Source organism: Phyllobates terribilis, unplaced genomic scaffold, assembly GCF_046119375.1.
Source record: "Phyllobates terribilis strain yellow unplaced genomic scaffold, ASM4611937v1 Scaffold_8__6_contigs__length_399053987, whole genome shotgun sequence".
In the NCBI taxonomy this organism is placed as follows: Eukaryota; Metazoa; Chordata; class Amphibia; order Anura; family Dendrobatidae; genus Phyllobates; species Phyllobates terribilis.
In genome coordinates this window covers 188511054-188532417 of record NW_027362768.1, presented here as the reverse complement: position 1 = coordinate 188532417, position 21364 = coordinate 188511054, and the positions used below count along the sequence as shown (strand labels likewise).

Below are 21364 nucleotides of genomic sequence, written 5' to 3'. Positions count from 1 at the left end.
GGGTCAGTTTGGAAGGGGTTAATTCTTCACTTTTTTTTTCCTCTCTCCTAGATTTGGGCGACTGTTAACACGATCAGATCCGTCGCACAAGGCGAAACATCTCTCATTAGCTGTGCATTTTCCACCTTGAAAAAATTGATGTTCCGCTTCATAACATTTATAACTATTGCTCAACTGGCAATTCCATAAACCAGAAATTCACATGACTTTGGCGCAAAATCAAAAATGCGCCTTATTTTTTTTTTTTTTTTTTTTATGTAGAGCAAAAAGTTGCAAAAACCTTTAAAATATCACATGAAACTGTAACATTTGCATAATAAGTTCTAGCAAACAAAAAAAAAAAATTACCTTAAAAGGAGAAAACTGGAATAGATCTGTGCAAAAAAAAAAGTGTGACTTTTTATAATAGATCATCAGCAAAATCTGGATTAGAAAAAAATGAGAAAAACGGACGAACGAATAGAAAACGGACTTAAAAGAAGAATTTGGTGGAAGGAAAAAAAAAAAAAAAAAAAGCTTCAAAAACAGGAAAAACTAGATAAAAAATATGCACAGATGCAATGATGAACCGAGCCTCATGTGTATGCGCACATGCGACATTTTGGCTGCTGATATCGGTGCAGTTTAGTCGCACGCTTTACCCTTTACGTGCCGGAGAACTCTGCAGCGTCGGCCAATTTATGCTGCTGATATTGGTGCACGCTTTACCCTTTACGTGCTGGAGAACTCTGCAGCCAATTTATGTTGCGGATATTCTCCCAAGTGTGCACATACGCTAAAGCTACAAGCACGCACACATGGCGCATTTATTTGCAGTCAAATCTGTTGTGTATTTCCCTGCAAATTGGCTGCAGATTTTGTTGCGACTTCACCTGATGCATCTTCTTCCCGTTACTTATTGCGCTGCTGGAAAATCATGTAGGTAAATCTGCAGCAAATATGCAAGGTGTGAATGTTTGGAATTCCTCATGCACAATAAGGCATCATGTAGATAAGGCCACATGCACGGCAGCATGCGGAGCCCTAGATATACAGTACTGTGCCGCCATATAGTGCCACTATGAGAAGCCATACACTCCTTTTAGTCAACTGCATGAATGGCAATTCCAGAATCGCTCCCCACTGCAGGATTTTGCTTGTCTCTTCCATGCACCAATGTTCGGTATGCATCAGGTCAGTGCAATATATATTTGTGTGCATTGCGCGGCACGTCACCGCCGCCGCTCTCCACATAATCACTCACAGGCGTCTTTCTACAATGCGATTTTATTCAAGATACCAAAACATACGAATATAGATCAGAACAGCGCTCCTCTCCGTCTGAGCTTTACATCGGTACAAACCTTCTACAAGACGCACGTGAAAATAGATGCGAGTATTATTTCTTAGAAACATTCAGAGGAAAAAAAATCGATGAATCTGGGTAAAAAGAGTAAAAAAATATCAGAATGAGAGATCAATAAAGTGACGCTCCTGCTCCTCTTAACGTTGGGCCTCATCTTTGTAACTTTTTTTAAAGCTTTTTTTTTATATTTTTACTTTTCAGCTTCATATATTTACATTGCAGAAAAAAAAAAAAAAATTTGCTGCTAAATGGAAACCATCAGCATGAAGGTTATTTCCTGACAGGCCTTAGTCTATCTTTAGGTGCTAATTAATGGCAGTTTTTAAAACTTATATTAATGAACATGTCAAAGCCCCAATGGTCTGATTATATAAATTAACACATAATATTACCCAGTAATACTGTTAGGTATTTATCCGGTAGTGACTGGGGGGGGTATTACTCCGCCAATTATAGCCATGTCTTATTTCCATCAGGACATCATTTTACACTCAAACAACTTGCCTAAAGACGAGATCTCTCATAAAAACGTAAAAGAAAATGAAAAAAAAAAAAAAAAAAAAATCTATCAAAAGCAGCTTGCTGATGGTTTCCAGGAAAACACGTTATTTTTTTTTTCTGGAATAAAGATTTTGTGACTGCAGGAATGTTCATCCAAGATGGAGCTTCACTTTAATGAAACCTCTTTACATGGAGATAAATGTGATATATAATGTGATATGTTCGGAAGCATCTCATGCAAACGAAACGGAGGAGGAATCGGCTGCAACAACCAATCAAAATGAAGCAATTATTCTAAAGCGACGTTCTGATTGGCTGCTCGAAGCAAATCTCCCCCCCCCTTGTAATAAATGAGGCCCAAAATGTGCAGTTTAAAGGACGACCAATATCTCCAAAGACAAAGAATTCCCGTACAGATGACGCCATTAGATATCATCGGGTTGTGTGGTATCAGATGGCTCTGGGCACTTACTGGGGGCCATATACATCAATATATACATAGATCTCAATGCACATGTACAGTATAAAGTCGTCCGGCGCTCTGTCCCCACAGCCCCATGATGGTCGCCCTTTAATCTCACACTTTAGTAACTGAAGTCCACTTCTACGACTGTCTATACATTGTACATATACTGCAGTGGTGACTTTATCTACATTGTGCAGATATCATGGGTACAGGGGGCACAGATATATGGCACCTACCCCTGGCGGACCACCCTGAACCATGCGTATAAAGTCCATCAGCTGATAGTTCTGCATGGACATGGACGTATCTATACTACCCAGCATGTAATACACATGTAATAAGCTGCATACAAAAATAACAGTCCTCCATGGTGGATACAACAAGACACAGGTAACAGTCTCCTTAAAACGACCTGTCACTTGCCATAAATATGGTGTAAATGTCGTCGTTCTTCCGAATCCGGCGATGTTTTTCTTTTATTTCTGCTCCTCTCCGTTCCTGAGATATGGCCTTCTCTTCTGTGTACATAATTCTAGCCTTGTTAGCCAAGTGGGTGGGATCTTCTTGTAGATCACACCCAGTTGGCTAAAGAAAGCAGTTTTTTTTTTCTACGAGGAAGATGAGGCCATATCTCATTAACGGAGAGGAGCAGGAAGAAATGAAATACAGCACTGGATTCAGGTAAAAAATATATACAGTTATGGCAAGTGACGGGTCTGATTTATAGGTTTTTCCACATTTGGCTGCTCCGACCATACAGGGTAATTATTGGGTAGAACCCCCGACCATATTCCCCGCTATATCCGATTAGTGGATGTTACCATCACTCAGGTCTGCGATCGGCCATGGTCTCAGGGTTTTCTATGTTTCTGGATATAATTTTTTTTTTACTTTTGATATTATGATGTTTCTGACGCTCGGCAGCAGCTGTGTGATGGGGGCTTATTATCGGGGGTCCTACTCGTACAGTGAGTGGTGTCTGAGGAGAGGATATAATGGGTCCATGGTACAGTCTATAGACGCCTGTGGAAGACCTCCCGATCGATGGGCGGTGGTCTCAGCAGTGTCTCCCCAGACGGAAAAGGGAACAGAGGAGCAATAATAAATGTTTCCCCCCCCGTTAATAACCATAAAGTGTGATAATCTGTGACGCTGCATCAACCACATACAAACATATTTATACCATATATACAACATGTAAACCAGGGCAAGCCGACCCTCAGCACTGCGGCCGTATATATCAGCTCCCAGCATGCCCTGACAGCACAGTGGCTGCTGAGACTTGTAGTTCATACACGGCCGGAGTGTTGCAGGCAGCTCACCTTTGACGTAAACAGCAATTCTTGTTCTTATTGTCTGTGACGACCTCCCTGAGCTCCACCGGAGTCACGCGGTGTACGGTCATCACCCCTCATTCAAGGCCACTACGTATCCCGCTAGATGCACGGACGCATCTGCACCTCTCACACGGAGGAGACGGCATAGACCGATGGTCACATGGAAGCGGGATTTATATTTTAGGAGCGTGAAGAACTCCCGGGGACATGAATCCCTCAGACCGGCTGCCTGTTTTGTGCAAGGTGAGCAGATGGAAAAAGTGGAAAAAAAACAAAGCAAAATTAAAGTAGAATTCAAAAATTGCCAGGAAACGTAAAACAGAAAAAAACTCAAATATGGCCCCCAAAGTGCCAGATCATCGAAAATCCCGGACATCTAGAAGTTGCCCTTGTGCATTGAAGGGTGTTGGACCTTTCCAAAAATCTGACCAACAAGGAATCAAGGTTGTGATCAAACCGTCCAACCTGGTAATGGTGCAAATTGCAAAAACTACAGATTGAAGGTGAACGGTAATGGAGCTTCTCCCCAGGACCAAGGGGTGTGCAAACTAAGTCCCAGAAAGTAAATTGTAAGAGGACCAGGCAACTTCATGTCAGACTGGCACCGAGTACAAACCATCCAAACACTTTTCAACCATAGGATCAAAACGAGGGAATGAAAAAAAAAGTTTATAAAAAATGTCAAAAAGTAAAAAAAGTATGGAATAAAACAAACAAAAAAAAATCTTTGAGGAGTCAGGTTTACAATTTCGGGACTATTTTGGCAGTGAGCAAAAAAAATAACTTTTTGGGCAGAGTGGGATTATCAGGGTTTCCCACCATTTCTGGCACGGAAAGGCATCTTGTATCCCATAATTGTAGTTATTGCATGCGGGTTGGTAACACAGCCATTTCTGTATGTCCTGGAGTGCAAAGAGAAAGGGACCTGCATTGGTGGAAGACCTCTGTAATGGGCACCAGTCATCTCGGCACACCAATGGCAACCATTAGGAGAATGTATTAAAGGGGTTGTCTGGTCACTTATCCACAAAATAGGTGGTAACTTATTGATCGGAGGGGGTGCTATCAGCAGAACAGGGAACTTTTAGCCCCATTGTAAAGGATCAGTGCAATCCTGCACCGCTGCTCCAGTCTCCCTCTAAGGGGCCGCCGAGCGCTGCGCTCTGCTTTTTGCAGTAGAGAGTGATCGGAGCAGCGGTCCGGCGTCAGACCTGCGGCTCCATTTATGACACTTATAATAGTGCCCCATTCTCCCGAACACTGGAGGTCCCAGCAAGTGGATCAGTAAGTTATCACTTTTCCTGCAGATATGTGATGTTTTGTTTTTACCAGAGAAACCCTTTAATTAAATCAGATTTAATATTTTTCAGTCCGGTTCTCACAATGGCCGTTGGCGAGCGTGCGGATCACGGACGCATTAGATGAGATTTAGGTGATCCGCCTTAACAGGTTTATATCTACAGGACGGGCCCCTCGCAGAGTCTGCTGCCACGTACACCCCGAGCGACTCTGCGCGCTGGTGGATGCTCTGCAAAATGTCTTCCGACAGACGCTCCACGCTGCAATAGCGGACCTTCTCCAAGTCAAAGATGTCCTTAAGGAAGTGCTGGACTTGATCCTACAAATAAGAGGAAGATCGGTCACGTCTCGTTCTGAGCGACGGATAAAACGATTAATTATGGAAGAGGACAAACTCAGCATCAAATTTATAGAAAAACCTACACACCGACCTTATAACTGCAGCACAGCTCGTGTAGGGCGTTTCTGGGTGCCAGGAATCCCCACGCCAAAACTGGACTTATCTGCTCACAGACGGCGTAAAAATGTGCAAAAAATCCGTCTGGTGCCTGTAAAAAAAAAAAAAAAAATAAGGCCAAAATTACAATAATTGGTAATAAATATCATCCCTATAAACTCCTCTTCAACTGGTGATTGATTCTGCAAACATCTGCGCCGTTTATAACAGAACCGGAGCCGTCATACAACAATGCTGCCCGACGGACCTCCATGACTTATAACGGGGTCCGCCATGGATTTTATTTTGCACCCCCCATCCATATGTCTTACATATAGTTACATAGGTTGAAAAAGACTTAGGTCCGTCAAGTTCAACCTTTCTTCACCAATTATACATCTTGTGCTCTAGATCAAAACCAGGGGAGGAGTCCTGAGGAGATAATTTGCATATTCCCACTGCATTTTGGGGTAAGTGAAGAGTCTCCGTGAGCTCAAAGAACACTGGATTTTGGCTGTTGGAGCTGAAAAGAGGACGCATTTTGAAGCTTTTTTTTAAGCTTTTTTCACTGTTTTCAGAACATTAACAATAAGAACATGGAAGAGTCCAGGAGCCATTTGGTGAGCTGCATATCCTGCTACATGTTCACAGACTTGCCAGTGGAAAAGCCAAACTTCACATGCCAGAAATGCAAGCTTGTGTCCCTGTTGGAGGAAAAGTTGCGAAATCTAGAAGAGAGGTTAACTACCTTGAAAATCATTAAGGAAGGTGAAGAGTTCTTAGACAGAGCAGAATTATCTCTTCATGATTCAGAAAGAGAAGAAATTCGACCTGCACCTGACGAAACAGAGGAATGGAAGCCTGTGACCCACAGAAGCAGGAGGATCGAGAGGCAGTCAGCACCCATACTGCTCAGGAACCAGTACCAGGCTCTCACGCAGGAGCACCATGAAGAAATACAGCAAGATAAGACTTTGCCAGCAATGAATAACCTTGTAAGCCCTCAGAATCCTCCTGGATGGAGAAAGAAGAATGTTGTGAAGAAAAAACGGAGAGTGGTGGTCATGGGGGATTCCCTGTTAAGAGGAACAGAGGCCGCTATCTGCAGACCAGACATAACCTCAAGAGAAATGTGCTGTCTTCCAGGAGCAAAAATTATACATGTGTCTGACAGGATATCAAGACTCTTCAGACCTACAGATCACTACCCATTCCTGCTAATACATGTGGGGACAAATGACACCGCAAGAAAGGACCTGGAAACCATCTGCAGTGACTTTGAAGACTTAGGCAAGAAAGTGAAAGAATTGGGAGCGCAGGTGGTCTTCTCATCCATCCTCCCAGTGGATGGCCATGGAACAATGAGGTGGAATAAGATTCTACAGGTGAACAACTGGCTACGTCGATGGTGCCGTCAACAAGGATTTGGATTTCTGGATCACGGGATGAATTACCTATACGATGGACTACTTGCTAGAGATGGGGTGCACCTTACGAAGACTGGAAAACATGTATTTGGAAGTCGCCTTGCTACACTCATCAGGAGAGCTTTAAACTAGAACAATGTGGGAAGGGAAGCAAAAGGCCAGAAAAAGCCATACAGCTGACAAATACTATTGAGATCTCTGCTACTGGAAGTGGAAAGGAAGAACAAGGACAAAAAAATCTAAATAATAAAAATATGGGAGGAAGAGAAACCAATCACAAACTAAAATGTTTTTATACAAATGCACAAAGCATGGGCAACAAACAAGGAGAATTAGAACTACTAACGCAGGAAAAGGAATATGATGTCATTGGAATCACTGAAACTTGGTGGGACGATACACATGATTGGAATAAAAGGCTAAAAGGATACAACTTATTTGCAAGAAACAGAATTGATAAACGAGGAGGAGGTGTCGCATTGTATGTTAGAAAAGCGTATATCTGCACAGAGATTGAAGCTTCAGAGACTGGGAGTTCTGTGGAAACTGTTTGGGTAAGAATACAAGGAGAGAACAACGGAAAGGACACCATTGTAGGCATTTACTACAGGCCACCTGGGCAAGCTGAAGATATGGATGAACTCTTTATGTATCAAATGACCAAGTTCTCCAAAAAATATGACGTAGTGGTCATGGGAGATTTCAACTATCCAGACATTTGTTGGGAATCTCTCTCAAGTAAAACTAACAGGTCAAGCAAATTCTTATCCTCTCTTGCTGACAACTTTATCTTCCAAAAGGTAGGGGAGAAAACAAGGGGATCTGCTACTTTGGATCTAATCCTTATAAACAGGGAGGAAATGGTTGAGGAGGTAAAGGTGGCTGGGACCCTAGGAGGCAGCGATCATGCTATTCTAGAATTTTGGATAACTAGAGGAGGAAGACATGTGAAGACTCAAACTTCAAGGTTAGATTTTAGAAAAGCAGATTTTAAGAGACTCAGAAAGAGAATAGGAGGGATCCAATGGCTGGATGTCCTTAAGGACAAAAATGTCCAGGAAGGATGGGAAATTTTAAAAAATGAGATTCTCAAAGCACAATCGTTAACAATCCCGAAAAGTAGGAAGAATGGGAAGCATTTAAGGAAACCAGGATGGATGAACACAGAACTTAAACACATGCTAAAAAGAAAGAAAGAAATGTTTATTAAATGGAAAGAGGGAGGCATATCTAAAGAAGATTATAATGCAGTCTGCAGATCCTGTAGGGCACGTATCAGGTTAGCTAAAGCTGACAATGAATTAAGGCTTGCAAGAGATGTCAAAAGCAATAAAAAAGGATTTTGGGGGTATGTCAAAAGTAAAAGAAAAGTCAAAGATGCTATAGGATTTTTACAGGATGAAAATGGAGAAATGGTAAGAGAGGATGTTGAGAAGGTCGAACTTTTTAATTCCTATTTTGCATCTGTTTTCTCTCAGAAAGAAAATGTAACATCAACTGATCTTCACTGTCCTTTTAAAGGAATAGAGGAATCCAAGTTATCTGTAAACAGAAAGATTGTGAGGGAATATTTAGCTAACATAAATGAGTTCAAGTCTCCAGGTCCAGATGAATTACACCCCAGAGTACTGAAGGAGATCGTAGAAGAAATTTTAGAACCACTCTCCATAATCTTTGAAAATTCTTGGAGAACAGGAGAAGTCCCAGAAGACTGGAGAAGAGCAAATGTTGTTCCTATCTTCAAAAAGGGGAAGAAGGTGGACCCAGGGAACTATAGGCCGGTGAGTCTGACTTCTATACCAGGAAAGATCTTTGAAAAAATTATTAAACAACATGTATGTAAGTACATGGATAAGAATGAAGTGATTAACCAGAGTCAGCATGGGTTTGTAACTAACAAGTCATGTCAGACTAACTTAATTTCCTTCTATGACAGAATCACTGACTGGGTGGATCAGGGAAATGCTGTAGATATAGTATATCTTGACTTCAGCAAAGCATTTGACAAAGTATCTCACACCATCCTTATTGAAAAAATGACCAAGTATGCAATGGACCAGGCAACTGTTAGGTGGATTCATAACTGGCTTAGTGATCGGACTCAAAGGGTGGTTGTAAATGGCTTCACATCCAGCTGGATGAATGTCTCAAGTAGGGTACCACAGGGCTCCGTCCTGGGACCTGTATTGTTCAACATCTTTATCAATGATTTAGATGAAGGAATTGAGGGTAAACTGATTAAATTTGCTGATGACACAAAGCTAGGAGGGATAGCTAATACTAGAGAAGAGAGAGAGAGGATTCAAAAAGACCTAAATAAACTGGAGCAGTGGGCAGCAACCAACAGAATGGTTTTTAACAGGGAAAAATGCAAAGTACTACATCTGGGCAATAAAAATGAAAAAAGCATATACAGAATGGGAGGAATAGAGCTAAGCAACAGTACATGTGAAAAAGACTTAGGTATACTAATAGATCATAGACTGAACATGAGTCAACAGTGTGATGCAGCAGCAAAAAAGGCAAATACAATTCTGGGATGTATTAACAGAAGCATACAGTCTAGATCACGTGAAGTCATTATCGGACTTTACTCCTCTTTGGTCAGACCTCATCTGGAATACTGTGTACAGTTTTGGGCACCACATTTTAAAAAAGACATAGACAAACTGGAGCAAGTTCAGAGAAGAGCGACCAGAATGGTGACTGGTCTGCAAACCATGTCCTATGAGGAACGGTTGCAGGATTTGGGAATGTTTAGCTTGCAAAAAAGAAGACTGAGAGGAGACTTAATAGCTGTCTACAAATATGTCAAGGGCTGTCACATTGTAGAAGGATCATCTTTATTCTCATTTGCACAAGGAAAGACTAGAAGCAATGGGATGAAACTAAATGGGAGGAGACACAGATTAGATATTAGAAAAAATTTTTTGACAGTTAGGGTGATTAATGAGTGGAACAGGCGGCCACGAGAGGTGGTGAGTTCCCCTTCAATGGACGTCTTCAAACAGAGGCTGGACAGACATCTGTCTGAGATGATCTAGTGAATCCTGCTTTGAGCAGGGGGTTGGACCAGATGACCCAGGAGGTCCCTTCCAACTCTACCATTCTATGATCTCTGTAGGTCATTGCATTAAAATGGCTGATAACAGAGAGAAATAGCATTAAAAGGAATTTTCTATACTATAAATCCTACATAGTCACGGCACAATAGGAAGATATGCAAATTCCTAATGTACTTTGATCTGACCATTTTCAACATCACCAAGTCTGAAAACCCACAAAGAGGTATTTGTACCCAGAGCTGAGGGTTTGTTACAATCCTATCCAGTCCAGACAGCTCAATACATCTGCAACTGCAATTTCTCTAGTTTGCTACAATGTATCATTGTAGGTAAATTGTTGCACACTGGAGCCCAGACGGGATACATTTATACCAAGCCCATCGCCTGTGAATTCAGGGTTTATTCTCGCTGACACGACAGATGGATGACAGGTGACAGCTGACAACAGGGGGTGAGGCTGGAGCCGCTGTACATGGGGGAATGGGGGGCACTCGCCATCACAACTGCTTCCCTGCACTCGTCAATATCAGCGGATTTACTAGTACTGCACTAACTGCACTTCCCAGACAAGATGCAACTCACTGCTAGAGGGGGTGTCAAGTCTACAAAAAAGACCCTCTTCACGAGTGATCATAAAATATGGAGGGTTTGGGACCCCCCGAAATGATCCGTTCAATAACCACAGCTGGAAGAGGAGCAACTGTCCCACAGGCAGCGGCTGCGTACCTTCATCTGTTGCCTCTTTTCCTTGAGGACGGACCAGCAGCTGGAGGCGACCGCCTGGGGGGCAACAAAAACGACAAAAACAACTGAAAAAACAAGAAACCTAAATATACAGAAGGGTTAATCAACACAAAAAAAGCAGAAAACACCCAAGAAGTAACTTGTCCTATGTCCCGACCTTCTGGAGTCTCAATAATGGACCCCAAATAGTCAGTAGGGTCTGTTATGTACCGCTGGGGGTCTTTTCCCTTACATATATAAAAGGTCAATGCACTGATGTCATTAGGGGTTATCCAACCTGTAAGAATTCTGTAAAAATGGTTGCCAGTATTGTGAAATACCAAAAACCATCACTACTCACCTTGCCTATCCACCAGCGGTCCAGTGCGGACCCTCCGGTAGCACTCTTTGTCTTAGTTTATATGTAGTCAGCACGTGACCACTGCAGTCATACAGCGGTCACCTGCCGTACTGCATCACCGCTCAGCCATCATGCCAGAAGTACTGCTGCGGCCACTAAGGCTAGCATAAATCGATTCGCGGGACCCGGTCCAGTGGTCACGTGTCTAATCAATGGCTGCTTGACGGGATTCCTGAGAACCGCCTCTTACCTGATGTCATCTGCGGCTCTTCTATTGATTAGCCATCCTGGCACAACATCATAGTAGCTGCGTGGCGCACTTGTGACGTCATGCCAGTCCGGCTAATCAAAAAAGAGCAGTGTAGCCATTAGTCCCCATCGGTAACACAGAATACTGACGTGGACGATGGACCCATTGCTTCACACCTAATGTACAGGCCAATGATTGACTGCAGCGGTCCTGTGAAAAAAAAAAAAAGACTTGTAAAGCTACAGAAGGGTCAGTGCTGGATCACTGGTGAGAGCGACTGCCAATATTGTAAAATAATGAATCTGTCATTTTTACAAAAAATTGGAAAAACCCCTTTAATGAGCCACCGTCTTTATTTTGATGGATTAGATTATATTCCAAATTACTGATATGGATCTAGCACGGAGCGGAAGTATACGTCCTTCCTTCGTATATTCTTTTCTAATCCAGTTCTGGCTTTGGCTTAAAATCTGCATTTGTATATTGGGCATTATGGAAGTTGTCCGGTGCCGATCGCTGCCACATCTAAATCCGTGTCCGTGCAAAACTGCCAGGACGCGTGCATGACATCAATGTATGACATCAATGCCGCTGACTTTGTGAAGTGTAAGTGAGCAGTGCCAGACAACCCCTGTAAGAGACAATTCACATGGCAAGTCTATAGGGTGGCGAGGTAACCACATTCTTTGCTATTTCCAGAGGTTTGTCGCAGTGCAGAGCTCAGCAGCTCATGTGGCTTCTACAGTATATATATATAAAAAAGAACAACAGGCTGCCGAAAACTGAGTTTTCTGATTACTGGGAGAAATGCCAATAATAACATAATAGGCAATTGCTCGAAGTGCAATTCCATAATAGAAATGTTGAGTTTTACAGTCACATGGAGTCAGACCCAGTGCTGGGAAGGAGTGGGACCTGCGGCTCCTGATAATTGATGACACCGGCCTGGCTTTTGGGCAGATGTGTCTATGGCTCTTCTCTCTCTGCTCGTATGTTTTGCATTCTGCTGCCGTTATTCTGCGTCCTCTGCCAAACTAAGCGCATTAAAACCAAGACGATCATTCCAACAAAAAAATAGAGGAATGTGGAGAAGCCATATGATACTTTTTTTTTCCTTAAAACTTTCTGATGCCAAAACTTGAAATAGTTTAGTCAGTAATTTGCCCAAATATGGACTCAAGCTTTAACGTAAGGATACGGCAGATACGGTTCTGTTCACAGCACCAGACGGCTTCCTTTCCTCCTCCGTAGGACCAGAGACTACAATAGTAATTATTCCCTAATTACCATACAACACAGGGAGGAAAAGAGTCCGCCATTCCTTCCTCGAGCTGTACACAGGTCTGACCGCAGGGACCACTGGGGATTGCACTGCACAGTCCAGGGGAGGGGGATGCGTGTTCTGCATTTTGTGCTGAAATATGGCTGGATGAGACCCTCAATGCACTGCAGACCACAGTGTACAGAGATGGACCGGCCGGAGAATATACGCTGTCAGTGTTATAGGCTCTGTTCACATTTCATCCTACAAATACGACGATTGTGTCCATAGGGCGCAATTCACCCACTGATGACAAAACAGGGTCATCCTTTGGGCTGGAATAACTTTTTTTTTGTTATATTGAACAACATAGAAGACTTCGCTTTTGAACAAATCCTACGGATTATACGGCATCGGTCAAAAATTTGGACACCCCTATTCATACAATGATTTTCCTTGTTGATGCTGTAAATGTGCACATTGTAAATTCAGACTGAAGGCGGCAAAACCACGTAGGAAGACGTATAGAAACAACGAGCAAAGAAAGACACGCAACACAATCAAGTATATGTGATACACCTTAGAGTCCCCCTTTTACTCTGGTGACGACTTTATACCGCCAGGACATTCTATCACAGCTTAAATGGATCTAACGGGGACTTATGTTTGTGTTTTATTATTTAACATTCATCTTTTTTTTAAGTTAATTTTAATTGCTTTCATCTTTTTTTCACCATTATGGGTGCGTTTTTCTTTATTCAGATGTTTTACTCTAATTTGCGACTTTTCAAAAGGTTGCAAAATCTTTGAGCAGCCATACTCCAGTGCCCTAGTAGGGTAAAAGTGTCGGCCATTTTATTTATTTTTGCGCCGTTGAAGGTTAACGTGCTACTTTATTAGGCTTATTCAAATGATCACGTTACTCTAACAAAGTGCAAAAAAGCAAGATAGGCAAAAAAAAACCCTTCTTGTATCAACATTGTGCGCCCGTTTTGATGATTTTGGTTCAAAATCCTCCCCAACAATAAGAAAGCCAAAAAGAACATTTAAAAAATTGAAAACAAAAAAAAAACAATGCAAGCGATGAAACCGGCCCAAAGGTTTTTTTTTGTTATAAAACATGTCAGCCTATTGGTGACGTATGACATAAAACTATTGCAAAATGTTTGTGCAACTCGTACTCAGGCAAATAGTTTGTGACTTTTGGCATTTTTTACTGCAGCCCAGACATATTTATGAAAAAAGGGTGGAGCTTAGAGGGAGGGCGTGGCCTCGAATGGCCCGAGAAAGTCACAATTTACACCACAAAAGTGCCATAAATTATAGCAGAAATGTACTGCAGTCCACGTCTGGAATAATGCACCAAACTGATTTAGAGGCATGTGGCGTTTTGTCGGCCATACAAAACGAAACCCAAAAATCAATGGTGGAATTGTCACTTTCTCACCATTTCAACATTTTCAGTACTTAATTAGGTAATAGCAATGGAGAAATCCAAAACTACAACTTATTCCGTAACACAAAAAAAACGCATACTGCTATGTCGATCGAAAAAAAACTAGTTATGGCTCCTGGAAAAAAAGAGGAGGAAAATAAATGAAAATTGGCTGCATCATTACAAGGTTAAAAAAAAAAACCTGTCCCAGATCCTAAAAAAGTAAAGTTTTTCTGGTTTGAGGTAAATAAAGCATTTCCACTTGTAACACAAGTTCCTGCAGCTTTCTAAATTACAAGAGGCTCCATTTATCACAACAGTGAACTAGGCCTCATCACCCATAGCAACCAATCAACGATCAGCTTTGATTTCATTTTCTGCTCAGAGGCAATGAAAGCTGAGCTGTGATTGGTTGCTATGAGCAACCTGGGAACGGCTGTGGAGAATCTCCTTCATCACTAGGCCTCATTCACATAAATCCAGCCCGGGAGGCTTCAGCAGCCATCAGCCAGTGTGTACAGGTCGCTCTGCACTGGATCACACTTTGTGCTGACAGCTTCCTGCCAAAACTGACAGCACCATAGCCCAGACATGTCCGCTCTTCATCTGCCGCCACTTGGGCTGACAAGGTTCCTATCAGCCACTATCTATGGACACCGCTAATGGCGACCTATATATAGAGGAGACTCACCGTTTCTCTAAAGGAGGAGTTCAGCCAGCGATTCTTCACAACATTCTGAATCGACAATGGCGGATTCTCCAGATCTTCTAAAGAGTCCAGCACAATGAAGTCCAAGAAGATGTCGTAAAAATTCATATTCTTCACCTGAATGAAGAGAAACGGAAATGGCGGACAATGCGAGACTGGTGAAGGTGCAGGACAGTCACACAGACATCCTGCATTTGTAATTCCAGCCTGATAATCTAGAAATCCAAAGCTATTAACATCTGGTAATCTGGAATATACGATAGTCCAGCACATGTTGCAGTCCGTACTATCAGATGTCCCTTAACTCCTTAGCAATGTGTACAAATATGGCGGATGTGCGCACTGACGGCATAAAGCAAGATCGGGAGCTGTGTTTATTCCGCCAACACCCGAAAGTAACTGGCGCAATCAAAGCCAGAGCCTATCGTAGAAGTTCAACCTTTGAGATGTCGCTGTCAATCGTAACAGCAGCATTTAGGGGGTTAAGAATGGGGATGGTTTCTTCGGACACCCATCATCTGCCCCATGATGCGATTGCAGGGTGCTAATGGGTTACCATTGCAGCTGTCCGCCATGTTACTACTCCTATAAAGCCCAGCACAGTATTTATACAATACATTGCAACAATACGGTATTATATAGGCAATCAAGCGATCGCAGGTTCCAGTCTTCTAAAGGGTCTAATAAAAAATGTAAATATTTAAAAAAAACAACAAAGAAAGTGCAAATCAATTTTTTTTAAAAAATGCACATATTAGTTATCGCCACATTACTAATAAAATATAAAATTATTCATCCCACAAAATAAGGAATAAAAAAGACTGAAAAAACAAAAATGTTACCAAGAAAAACTACAGCTCATTCTGTACAAATTACAAACCCTCAGACAACTGAAATAAAAAAAGTTATGGCTCTAAGACTATGGAGACTGATGAGAATTTTAATTAGTAAAAAAAAAACCCCCAAAAAAACCACAACAACAACAAATGCATATCACTTTGTAAACCACCACAGACCAGTAGAACAATGGTACTAGGTAAATTTTGAGAACATTGTAAAGACTAATGGTGGAATTGCTGTTTTTTTTTTTTCAATTCTACCCCACTTTCTTCCCTCATTTTTCAGTACATTATATGGTAAAACGAATGGTGTAATCCAAAACTGCAATTCATTTCGAAAAAAAACCAAGCCCTCTTAAAGCTATTTCAAAGGTAACAAAAAAAAATAAAAATAAGTTCTGGCTCTTGGAACAAGTGGACGAAACCAAGGTACCTTGTCACAAAAAGGTTAATGACGTCCTGATAACCTAATCAATGAAGAGTTGAATAGCTGGGATCGGAGCCTTTGAAAATGTATCAGGTTGTTGTGACCTGGGCCCATACGGCTAGAATTAGGGCTGCTATAACCTGTCCGTTACATCTAAGACCACTGTGATTGTCATATTCCTGCTCCTATCACTGATGAGTAATGCGATCTTTTTTTATGCTCTCAGGACTCACCCCTCGTCCAAACAGCTCATTTTCCATGGTGGACCAGGAGTCTGGATAGCTCAGAAAGCGCATCATCTCGTCATAAGCAGCTTCAAACTTCCTAGGATTCTACAAATGTGCAGAATAGTAAAAAAAATGCATCAGTATATTCCACAGCCACACATAAAAATACAGTGAGGTCACCCGCAAAGCAAAGTGAAGTCACCCGCAAATTGCAGTAATGTCACCCGCAAACTGCAATAATTACTCCCGCAAACTGCAATGATGTCACTAGCTGTATGCAGAAAGCTTCTGAGCGCCCTCTAGTGGCGGCTGCAGGTGGTAAAAATTTATTACTTTTCTCGCTCTGACTGCCATAGAGAAGATTTAAAATAATAAGCAGAACTTTTCCGAACTTTTTAGATAAATAAAAACCCCAAAAAACAGCATATCGGGGCCTTCGTTATAAGGGTTTCGTGCAGTAAATATTTTATAGGATATACGTTTATTTTCCGCCAGTACCTTCTGTACTGAACCTTCTACTATACTGTGAAAGCACCGAGAGCTCGCTTCCATTTTTTGCTGATGACAACGTACCTTTTTGGCCTTGATGATCAAAGAGGATAAGATTTTTCTACCGACGTTGATTAAAAATTCTCTGTTTTCGACTTTTGAAAGTATCACCTGCAAAAGGGAATGTGAGAGTGGCAGAATCAGACTGGCAGGACTCCACGGTGACCTTGGGAACCATTACGATAAATCAGACGTGTCAAGGTGCCCGTCCTAATATCACCGGAAGGGAAGTGCGATATCAATCACGGCCTCTTGTACTCACATGAACTTCTGCCTGGCAGTGAAAGCTGCAGGGGTTGTCCTAGCCGCACACTGGCATGAGCCGCCTGGCACGCCGCACACTAACACTACCTCTGTGCTCACAGGCTATGCGCCATCTGCCTAGTGGCTGCTGCCATTGCTGCTCGATGGTCATAATCAGCAATGGCTTCAGCTGCAACCTACTGACGGACATAATGGCTCTGCAGACTCCTCCTGAAATACTCTGTGCTGCTATGAATCAAATGATTAAACACTGTTGCAAACAAAATCAGCACACTCCTCTATGGAAATACTTTAGGCTACAAGATCAGCACACGATCCCTAAAATACTCTGTGCTGCTACACTCCTCTACTTTGTGTTGCTGCAAATACACATATGGGTTGCTGCCGCCTACAAAATTAGAACGCTGCCCTCCTGAAATACTCTGTGCTGCTATAAATACAGAGGCAGGTCACTGCCTCTTACAAGGTAAGTACACCCCTCCGCTGCTGCTGTGCCTTTGGAAATCTTTAAGCTGTAAGTGAATATAAAGATCTTCAGACATCCAAGAAGTCTACATCTCCTGAATACAAGTTTACCTGGAAAGCCTGACGAATGCAGTGAAGCTTCGCGAGAAAATCGCTGTCCCCTCCGCACTCCAGCGAGTCGGTCCTAAAGAAATGAGATCAATGGGATCAAACACCACCGATCAATGTGTGCACGGCGCGACCTGCTGCCCGCACAGAAACTGCAGAACGTCTCCACCGATGATCACCTTAGTGCTCTGCAGTATATCCTCCCCTCCTCTGCTAGCAGCATGGCGTCCTCATACAGAGGGCAGTGGTTGAGGGATGGCAAGCTGGTGGTCTCCATCTCTCGGTGCTCAGTTAGCTGTGGAAAGCAGAAAATACGCCTTATATTAGTACAGGAAAGCTGAATACACTTATTGCAGATAAAAAGAAACCTGATTCAGCAGGTGGCGCATCACTGGCACTCTACTAATAACCTGTAATATCGCACTAGTGCATTCTTTTATCACATAGATTTTTTCCTAAGCCTTTCCTCCATCCGTATACAGGGAGTTCCCCCTGGTGGTGGCTGCTGGGAGACACAATATTATCATTTGACTATGACTGTGAAAAGGGCGGTGAACTCTGCAACAGAAATCCCCCAAAAATTACAAGGATACACACTATATGGAGAAAAGTAATGTACCCCAAGTCTTAATCACTGAATTTCAATTTCTCCTTCAGTCCCATTGCCCCAGTGTATAACCTCCGGCCCCCCGCCATGCCATCTGCCGTTACTAAAATGTGGTGGTAAACAGCTGACTGATATCAGCGCGGTCCTGTAATAATAGCCTCCGGGGTAACAAGTCCGTTCATGACATTTCTCCTCCTGGATATTCTCCATAACCTGTGAGTGATCTTATTGAGAAGTTGAAGGAACTGCAGCAGCTCCGCCACGAGGTGGAGACCCCGTAACGTTACAGAGGGGAATTAAGTACTGAGGAGTAGAGGGCAGAAAAGTCACCACCACTCTGCTGACCCCATAACTGCAGAGTCCAGACATCCTCTGGTATCAGCACAAAAACTGCGCCCCCGCCGGGAGCTTCATGGCCGAGCAGCTGCATGCAGCCGTACATCACCAAGCACAATGCTGAGCGTCGGATGGAGTGGTGTAAAGCCGCCACCACTGGACTCTGGAGGAGACGTGTTCTGTGCAGTGACGGATCGCACTTCTCTATCTGCGTCTGATGGAGGAGTCGGGGTTTGGTGATTCCAGGAGGACGTTACCCCCTGACTGCATTGTGCTGCTGTACAGATGGTGGAGGAGGATAATGCTGTGGGCTGTTATCAGGGGGCGGCTGCGGACCCTCAGCTCCAGTGATGGGATATCTTAATCTTCAGCACAAGACATTGTGAATAATTGTATCTTCAGCTTTGTGGGAACAGTTTGGGGAAGACCCTTATCTGTCCCCCTTGACTGTGCCCAAAGCACAAGGTCCATACAGACATGGGGGGACCATGAGGCCGCACAGAGCCCGGACCCCAGCCCCATCTAACACATATATGGGGAATGCAGAGGGGGCACATACCTTCCTCCGTATAGTGTATGTTGGGTTCACTATAGGCTATAGTTTGAAATATATGTCGGTAGATTAACCATTTGCACAATATCACCTGAGAACAAGATCCATATTCACATGAAAGAACTAGCGAAGTAGAAGATTACTTGTCACACATTGCACTAAAACTGCTAAAAAAAAGTGCTTTTGTTTTTGCAAGTTTTAGTGCAATGATACGCAGGTGGAGAGAATTACAGGAAGACCAGAGGGTGTTGTGGTGGGAACCACTGCAGGAATATAAAAGCTTCTGCCAGCATAAATCCTGATGGTATTGGGTTCTGAGTCCTTCGGTCACATATGTTGGTATTATTTGAGCAGTACATGGGATTTACATTAGGCATGGAGTGGCACTGCTAATAGGCGCAGTACATTAGTTTTGCAGGGCGTGGTAGTGATGCGGCCTGCATTGCATTGTTTTTCGGCACCATACTGCATGGCACAAGGCACTGGATGGTTTTTGACACTGCGGAACAGCGCATGGCGCCATCTAACATAGGCCGGTACAGGAGAACATAGGCCGGTACAGGAGAACATAGGCCGCTACTGGAGAACATAGGCCGCTACTGGAGAACATAGGCCGCTACTGGAGAACATAGGCCGCTACTGGAGAACATAGGCCGCTACTGGAGAACATAGGCCGCTACTGGAGAACATAGGCCGCTACTGGAGAACATAGGCCGCTACTGGAGAACATAGGCCGCTACTGGAGAACATAGGCCGCTACTGGAGAACATAGGCCGCTACTGGAGAACATAGGCCGCTACTGGAGAACATAGGCCGCTACTGGAGAACATAGGCCGCTACAGGAGAACATAGGCCGCTACAGGAGAACATAGGCCGGTACTGGAGAACATAGGCCGGTACTGGAGAACATAGGCCGCTACTGGAGAACATAGGCCGCTACTGGAGAACATAGGCCGCTACTGGAGAACATAGGCCGCTACTGGAGAACATAGGCCGCTACTGGAGAACATAGGCCGCTACTGGAGAACATAGGCCGCTACTGGAGAACATAGGCCGCTACTGGAGAACATAGGCCGCTACTGGAGAACATAGGCCGCTACTGGAGAACATAGGCCGCTACTGGAGAACATAGGCCGCTACTGGAGAACATAGGCCGCTACTGGAGAACATAGGCCGCTACTGGAGAACATAGGCCGCTACTGGAGAACATAGGCCGCTACTGGAGAACATAGGCCGCTACTGGAGAACATAGGCCGCTACTGGAGAACATAGGCCGCTACTGGAGAACATAGGCCGCTACTGGAGAACATAGGCCCCTACTGGAGAACATAGGCCGCTACTGGAGAACATAGGCCGCTACTGGAGAACATAGGCCGCTACTGGAGAACATAGGCCGGTACTGGAGAACATAGGCCGGTACTGGAGAACATAGGCCGGTACTGGAGAACATAGGCCGGTACTGGAGAACATAGGCCGGTACTGGAGAACATAGGCCGGTACTGGAGGACATAGGCCGGTACTGGAGGACATAGGCCGGTACTGGAGGACATAGGCCGGTACTGGAGGACATAGGCCGGTACTGGAGGACATAGGCCGGTACTGGAGGACATAGGCCGGTACTGGAGGACATAGGCCGGTACTGGAGGACATAGGCCGGTACTGGAGGACATAGGCCGGTACTGGAGGACATAGGCCGGTACTGGAGGACATAGGCCGGTACTGGAGGACATAGGCCGGTACTGGAGGACATAGGCCGGTACTGGAGGACATAGGCCGGTACTGGAGGACATAGGCCGGTACTGGAGGACATAGGCCGGTACAGGAGAACATAGGCCGGTACAGGAGAACATAGGCCGGTACAGGAGAACATAGGCCGGTACAGGAGAACATAGGCCGCTACTGGAGAACATAGGCCGCTACTGGAGAACATAGGCCGCTACTGGAGAACATAGGCCGCTACTGGAGAACATAGGCCGCTACTGGAGAACATAGGCCGCTACTGGAGAACATAGGCCGCTACTGGAGAACATAGGCCGCTACTGGAGAACATAGGCCGCTACTGGAGAACATAGGCCGCTACTGGAGAACATAGGCCGCTACTGGAGAACATAGGCCGCTACTGGAGAACATAGGCCGCTACTGGAGAACATAGGCCGCTACTGGAGAACATAGGCCGCTACTGGAGAACATAGGCCGCTACTGGAGAACATAGGCCGCTACTGGAGAACATAGGCCGCTACTGGAGAACATAGGCCGCTACTGGAGAACATAGGCCGCTACTGGAGAACATAGGCCGCTACTGGAGAACATAGGCCGCTACTGGAGAACATAGGCCGCTACTGGAGAACATAGGCCGCTACTGGAGAACATAGGC

The 21364-nt window shown here is 44.0% G+C and overlaps 1 protein-coding gene across 2 annotated transcripts in view; it reads right to left on the bottom strand.

Moving 5' to 3' along the window:
* Positions 1-1312: 1312 nt before the first annotated feature.
* The window catches only part of MIGA1 (mitoguardin 1), a 64449-nt gene continuing 44397 nt past the window's right edge, over positions 1313-21364 (bottom strand). The window contains exons 9-16 of one of the 2 annotated variants that reach the window (XM_073643931.1): positions 17674-17789; positions 17498-17570; positions 16682-16768; positions 16115-16213; positions 14598-14732; positions 10603-10656; positions 5380-5496; positions 1313-5267 (exon numbers count right to left, since the gene is read on the bottom strand). In XM_073643931.1, the coding sequence (XP_073500032.1) occupies positions 5067-5267; positions 5380-5496; positions 10603-10656; positions 14598-14732; positions 16115-16213; positions 16682-16768; positions 17498-17570; positions 17674-17789 (882 nt within the window). In that variant the 3' untranslated portion in view covers positions 1313-5066. The remainder of the gene's footprint in view (positions 5268-5379; positions 5497-10602; positions 10657-14597; positions 14733-16114; positions 16214-16681; positions 16769-17497; positions 17571-17673; positions 17790-21364) is intronic. The other variant, XM_073643932.1, reaches the window with a different exon arrangement.